At 42.8% G+C, this 7504-nt stretch overlaps 1 protein-coding gene across 1 annotated transcript in view; it reads right to left on the minus strand.

Moving 5' to 3' along the window:
* The window catches only part of Ankrd28 (ankyrin repeat domain 28), a 144705-nt gene extending 139116 nt beyond the window's left edge, over window positions 1-5589 (minus strand). The window contains exon 1 of the mRNA XM_013346858.2: window positions 5274-5589. Within this exon, the coding sequence (XP_013202312.1) occupies window positions 5274-5300 (27 nt within the window). The 5' untranslated portion in view covers window positions 5301-5589. The remainder of the gene's footprint in view (window positions 1-5273) is intronic.
* Window positions 5590-7504: the final 1915 nt, after the last annotated feature.

Consider the following 7504-nt stretch of genomic DNA (forward strand, 5'->3'; position numbering starts at 1 on the left):
GAGAGAGAGAGAGAGAGAGAGAGAGAGAGAGAGAGAGAGAGAGAGAGAGATATCTGTGAGTTGAGAGCACCCTGGGCTACACACAATCACTGCAGAATTCAGGTGGTTGTAGCTCACACCTTTAATCCCAGTAATAGGGAGTCACACGCCTTTAATCCAGCAACAAAAGGGAATTTAAAACTGGAAAAGACAGAAGCTCAAGGCTCAGTCTGCTGCAGTTGCCCAGCCTTGGTAGAGGTTAAGACTGTTCTAGTGGCTTGGCTGTTTTGCTTTTCTGATCTCCACTTTGAACCCCAATATCTGTCTCTGTGTTTTTATTATTTGTGCTACAACCTCTTCTCCCTTTGAGCTAATTTTTACTTACTTTTTAAACTTTGTAATCAAATTTTTCTTGCGCTTTGTCTTTTCCTTTATCTTTTTTCTCCTTACCTGCTCCTCTTTTTCACTCTTTTATTACCTTTACCTTCATAGTTTTAATTTCATAATTTACTAGACATTGCTCTTTCTTTTTCTATAGTTAACAGTGATATGGCAGTCTTTTAAGATTTACTAGACATTGCTATATTTGGCTTGCTTGGGTATTGCTGTTGTTACCAACACTGGCTTTCTCCTTTGAATAGTACTGGGAATTAAGTCCTGAAGGTTACTTACTCACTAAGAAGATCACATAGAAACCAGAGAGATAGCTATCCCAATTATATAATATCTCTATTATAACAGAGAAACAATATGAAAAAAGCAAAATGATCTTACAAAACTGCACACATCTTCTATAACCAAATACAAAAATATGGAAATAGTTGGAAAGATAGATTTTAAAAATACTAAAAAATTAAATTTTAAAATGACAAGGACCTCAAAGATGTTTCAAATAAACAAATGAATAGCAAAGTCAATTTAAGACTTGGACAAGAAAGTCAACAACCTGGATAATTCAGCAAAGACATACATAATGGGGAAGGGGGCTCCTGGTAAGGAAAAGCTCAAAAAATCAAATAAAATACTCAATGGAAAGTATCACCAATAGACTAGAATAGGTAGAAGGAAGAAAAGCAAGGATTGAAGATATAGTTGAGAATATATTCAGACAGTAACAAAGGGGGTAATGTATCATTATCACAACTTTTAAGATCTCTGGGATACAATTAAGAATCAAGAATACATGTTTTTGGTTTAGAAGAGGAAGTTATAAAGATGGGTGTGATGGTACATGCCTATATTCCCAGGAGGATGACCATAGTTGAGTTCTAGGCCAGCCTGAGTTACACAGCAAGATCTTATCACCAAATGAAGGAAGGGAAGAGAAGGGGAGAAATTAAAGCAGAAAACTCCCTAAATCTTAGGAAAGGGACAGATATCCAAATACAGAACACAGTAAGATTCCCTATAGAAGTGACCAGAAATCCTCTTCATAGCATCATACAGTTATAATGCCCAGAGTACAAAACAAATACTGAAAGTTTCAAGGCAAAAGTTACGTTCTCATTACAATGAATCTATCAAAACAAAAAGCTCAACAGAAACCCTAAAGGTTAGGAGAGCATGTACTAATATATTTCACACCTTTAAAATAACTGAAACAAAAATTTTTGTATCTAGCAAAATTATCTTTGAAAATTGGAAGAGACTTTGATGGTGGTGATGTACGCCTTTTAATCCAGCACTTGGGAGGCAGAGGCAGGCAGGTCTCTTGAGTTCAAGCCAAGCATGGTCTACAGAGCGAGTTCTAGAAACCAGGACTACATAGAGAAACAGTCTCGAAAAAGAAAAAAAAAGTACTGAAGGAGAAATAAAAAACGCCCACAATAAACATAAGCGGAAGCAAGTCATGAGTATCAAAAGAGCAATGTATACTTCCAAAAATACTACATGGAGAGGAAGACAGACAAACACAGTCATGAGCTCAAAGGAGAGAGAAAATTTCAGTAGGAGATCAAATAAACAAATGAGAATTAGTAAAGAATCAAACTCAATATTCCAGGAAACCTCTAAGGTGAATAAGGGGAAATTTTGTACATGCCTTCAATAACCCTAAAGGCAAGGTTTTATCTTTCAGTTGAAACGTACAAACTGGATGTTTGGCTTAGAAAACAAGAGCCAACTACGTGCAAGAAAATTACCTCACCAGCGCATTCATCTCAAGCAAATAGCAGGAGTAGGTTATACTTTTAGATTAATAAGCAGACTTTAAACCAAAATTAGAAGCAAGAAAATCACTGAATATTAACAGGCAGTAATTGTCAAGCTATGACTGTAAATACATATGTACTCAATTTTATCGAACAAGCACTACTTGTCTACATATTACAAGACATGACTATACTCCTCTCAGATGACAGATTATCTAGATTAAAAAAATTCAACAAGGAAACTTTGAATTAAACTATACCATAGATCAAATGGATTTAATAACATCTACAGAATATCTCATCCAAGAGTTGCAGAATACATGCTGGTCTTGGCTAACAAGATATTTTCTCCAAAACATTGTATTTTAGGACATAAAACAAGTATGAATGAATACAAAAATATTGAAATAGCTTCTTTTATCTTTCCAAATCAAATCCAAGTGAAATTACAGAAAATATACAGAGACTGAAACCATAAATTTTTGAAGAAATTGAGAGAAATTAAAAATTTCCTAAACCAAATAAAAATGAAAACATTGCTAAAGTGGATGAAATACAGCAAAAGTGGCTTTAAGGGAGAAATTTATAGCCATGGGTGTGCATTTTTGTAGTTTTTTTCCAACTCATCTAAATAAGCAGTTATAAACTAGTTTCATACTAGTCCTTTTTTATAACCTGAGTATTCATTGTTCTCATTGGTAGCTACCAATTTACCAACATTTATAAATAGATTTTTACCTAACAATCTGAACGTCTGGCATCCTAAAGGAAAATGGAACTCCAGAAACACTAGATAGACCTTGCACAACAACAGAGGCTTGGGGCTCAGCGCACTAACATGACTGATACTAAGGTCAAGATCTCCACCACTGCACATCATCTATACATTGAAGCCAGTGTCAGTTGCCATTTAGCTTCTGAAATGGGGAATCTAACAAAGACCAACCACCTTTCTTAATAGAACATAAAGAAAGCCTATGATTTAAAGTTTAACTATGCATACGAACAGTTTTTTATCAGCTAAAGAGATAAAAAGTGATACTTAAAGAGGTAAAATCCTGCCATTGTTACAGATGAAAGAAGGGTGCTGGATATCCTGGAACTAGGGCTAAAGACAGTTGTGAGTCACGATATGGGTTCTGGGAATCAAACCTGTGGGTGCTTGGAATTGAACCTAGGTCCTCTAGAAGAGCAGCCGATGCTCTCTTACCACTGAGCAATCTCTCTAGCCAAGTGCTTTTCCTACACATGAGAAAGGTTAAACTGTCTGCATTCTATTTTGTTTCCATCAACACTGCTAATGGTTTGTAATAACGAGACATAAACTGACTTCTAAGAAGAACAATTCCCTTTAAATTAGGCAAAATAAACTCAGTTGGTAAAGTCTTTCAAAAGAACTAGATGAGACAATTAGTCAGTATTACAGTAAGTCTTCACCAGCAATGCCATCATCTCTTAAGTTTACAGGTGACATTTTAAAGATCACTATCACCACCGAGTATTAAAGGATATCACATTAAACTGGATCAGTATTACAAATGCTTCAATATTGTAGTTCCTAGATACTCAAATGCAAAGATGCAAATGCATTGTTTTTATTTACTAAGATGTTCTAAAAAGTCTACCAGATTCCTAATACACAAACGGCCAAATCACAAGATAATCTTTTCAAAAGTGAAGGGTTAGAATCAAATATGTAGGCACGAAGTGCTACTAGAATAATAAAATTAGTGGAAAATCTCAATCTTGTTTCATGGTATTAACTATATAAGAATTACATGTCGTAGGCTTTAACTCTGCTTGTTACCAGGGTTTTTTTTCTGACAGAACTTTGTGCAATGAAAGAGTTTGTTGTATTTAATACAGTAACCAAGAGCTGTTTGTGGCTGGTGAACACTTCTGAAAAGTGACTAGCACAACTAAGAAACTGGTTCTTTTTTTTTTTAATTTAATTGAAGACTATATGTGGCTAATGGCAACATGCTGGACAATAAAGTTATTGACATAATTTGAAATATAAACTAACAACTAAAGTTTTTCCAAGAATCATACCTTAATGTTAATATTAGCTAAAACTATGCTGATACCAAATGATACAGAAAGCCAGTCATCAGTCTAAAGAGAATATACAATTCTTTAAATAAAAAATGTTATTAGCTGGATTCAGAACTTAAACTTTTACTGGCAGAAAATACATATACATATGAAGTTTTTCCCTATCGTTTTTAGTAAGCCTGTGCTCACTTTCGGAATGGTTTCCCAATGCATGCAAGTAACTTTCCCTTCAAATCTGTTCAATATCTCCTATTCAGGAAACAATAGCAAAATAAGTACTCAGCGTTAATAGGTTCCCACGATCCCGAAATTTCATACGTTAATTTCCTTTTTCCTTCAAAAAATATAAACATTGGGGAGAATCTACATCTCCTGAAGCAAATTATAAAGTTTTACAATCTACTTTCTCACGTTTTTAAAGGTAACAACATTCAGACACAGTTGCGATTTCATTGGTAGATACTAAGTTATTCTTCCAGGCCCACAGAATGAGTCTTTGCAGCATTTCAGGTGTTCTTTGACAAGCTCTTCCTAAGTCAAGAAAACTAACCAAGATGGTGCAGAAAATGTCAAGAGAAAACAAGTCCGGGGATTTGCACGGTACAAGTCTCTAGCAGAATCATTCAAGAAAGGTAGGTTTGCTTTCTTCCGCCACCACCTCTCCGCGAGACAACGCGTTGGTCCGGGAACCACCCAACGAAACAACCCGAGAGCAAGGTCGTGACCCCAGGTCACGGCCACCAGCACGGCCGCCGCTTTGCACAGCAAAGCCACCTGTTAGGCCCGAGCCTCACCTGGCAGGAAAGAGGAGGCGCCTACCCGGCAGCGCGCCGGACGCGAGGGCGGCGAGCGCGGAACCCGCCCCTGTGGTGGCGGCCGCGATCCCCCGGCGGCACGTGGGTTTCTCAAAGCCCGGGCAGCACTGACAGGCGGACGGTCCCAGGCTGCAGCCTCGCGCTGTCCCCGGCCCGGGACACCCGCTTCCCTCGCAACCACCGCGCTGAGCGGGCACCCGGGCGGCCCACGCCGCTGGTCCGCCCTCCTCCGGGTTCCCGGTGGCGCGATTGCGCTCCGCCGTCCCTCACCTACCTGGTCGCGGAGTTTGAGAAACGCCATGGCGGTCGCCGCCGCTCGGCCACTGCCCGGGGCCGGCGGGTAGATAGGTGGCCGGCTTCGCTGAGAAGAGCGCGGGCAGGGGGCGGCGCCGCCTCCCCGGCCGCCCGCCGCCGTGAAGAGCCCCGCCGGTCCCACCTCCTCCACCGAGGACTCCCGCCCTCTTTCTTCTTTCCTTTCTCTCTCTCTCTCGGCCGCCTCCACACGCAGCCGCTGCCTTCGCCGTTGCCTCACACCCCCTCCCCGAAATACCCCGGCAGCCCCCGCCGCCGCGCCGCTCCAGCCCGCGGCAGCGGCGGCATCCAAACTCCACTCCACAATATTACCACCACCGCCCGCCGCGATTGGCGGCCGCGCGGGGGAGAGGCCAGAGTAAGCCGAGCGCCTATTGGCTACGCCGCCGCGCTCGCTCGCGTCCAGGCCTCGCCTCCCCGGTGAGGGAGGGGCGGGGCACAGGAAGCGGCGACGCGCCGAGCGGGCGGGCCTGGTGGCGGGGGTCTGGGCGCGCGCCCCGGGCGCGGTGGGCGGAGCCGGGGCGGGAGATGGGGGAGGAACCGAAGCCCGGGTTGGAGTAACGGCCCGGGTTGGCACGTGGAGGTTACGTGCAGAGGTTCGGCTCAACCAGGTGTGAATGAAGCAGCCGGAGCGGGTGCAAGGGGGAGGGCACGGGGCTGGTGCTGGTTCCATGAGAGTAGCGAGGGTACCGGGGAACCGGACGCGCACGTGGAGCGAGAATGAAAATGCCTCCGCGGTTTTGGGGGCGAAGTGATCACGGGGGACTGCTGGCACGCGGGACGGAAGGGCGTGGTCTTGATAGCCAGAGCAGGTTGTGACCGCCAAGCTTTTCTCTCCGAAGCTCCCCTTTCAATCTTGCATGTAATTTTCCCCCTTTCTTTATGATCTAAAGGGTTTTGCCTCCCACTCGAGAGGAATCAATTTTTGTATAAAGATGTGCAGGATTTCCAATAAATAGCATTCTTGGATGGAGAAGAGGAACGACTCCCTCGCCCTGACACACACACCCACGCCAGCCCACTGCTCAGAAGAGGCTTTTCTTTCTTAGGCAGCTGCACACTGTTACCATTCCAGGCTTGTGTGGGAGAAGATTGTTGTTCGCCTGTGTCTGTCCGCCTGGGCGGCTCCAGCCCCTGGTTAATAAAAGGTACAGATGGTTTGAAGACAAACGTGAGGCTTGCTTTAAAAAAAACAAAAAACAAAAAAACAAACCTCTCTTTTCCCCTGCATCATTGTGTCTCTTGGGACAGACTTTATTTAGAGAATCGATTTGAGCCTAATGGCAGTCTAGAGAAATTCGGATCTGTGCCAGGACTGTCGGTTTATTATACCAGTACATTTAAAAGCAACTCTTTAGCCCCATAAGAGCAAACAATATCAAAGTGCAAGATCGAACTCACTAATACTATGAGCCTTCTGATATCTCTTAATATAACCATCTGTTGAAAGAATCTTTTTTCTAAAATTATATTGTTTGCCATGGATGATATTTTCTACTTTAAAATGGAGGAATTCCCATAACTGATGGAAGAGGCTTCCAAGGGAGACAAATAGTCCTTGCTTTGCATTTTCTCCAGTACCCAATTCTTCCTCCAGCTTTGGAGAAGAAATAAGGATTCCGTCATTCATCTCTCTTCATCAGTGCGTTGTAGGTGAATGAGCTGGTGGTAGGAAAGCCCCTGTGTCCTCCAAGACAAAGGTGTTGTGACAGCTCTTCCTACACCACTTTGAGATTTCAATTTCCCAAGCCTTAGCTTGCTCAAGGACGTAAGATTTTACTCACCTCTATCTGCTTGCCTGGTTACCACTAGAGGTGGACCCAGATATTAATACAACTAAACAAACAGCCACACGCAGGAATCTCACCGCATTAAAGTTCTGGAATTTAAAAGCACAACAGGAGTTTGGTTAGCAGCACGGCACAGACTCTGGGGAGCATAAAAGTGGCTGTGAGGGTATGGCTGAGAGTGGACCAGGAGTGCCCTTCAGTGTGTTAGGATTGAGCTGATGAAACTTAGCTAAGAGTAACTGCTGGAAATGTTTTACAGCATGCAGGCTCTGCGTTATTGTGGGTGTGATCATGCTGCAGAGGTCGCTTCAGTCCTAGGTGGGCTCACCTTTCTCCACTTTGAACACTGTTTAACATCCTGTGTCTCTTGCCCACTCTTTATTCAAAAAGGAGGAAAGAAGAA

This window comes from Microtus ochrogaster, chromosome 6 (genome assembly GCF_000317375.1).
Source record: "Microtus ochrogaster isolate Prairie Vole_2 chromosome 6, MicOch1.0, whole genome shotgun sequence".
Classification (NCBI taxonomy): Eukaryota; Metazoa; Chordata; class Mammalia; order Rodentia; family Cricetidae; genus Microtus; species Microtus ochrogaster.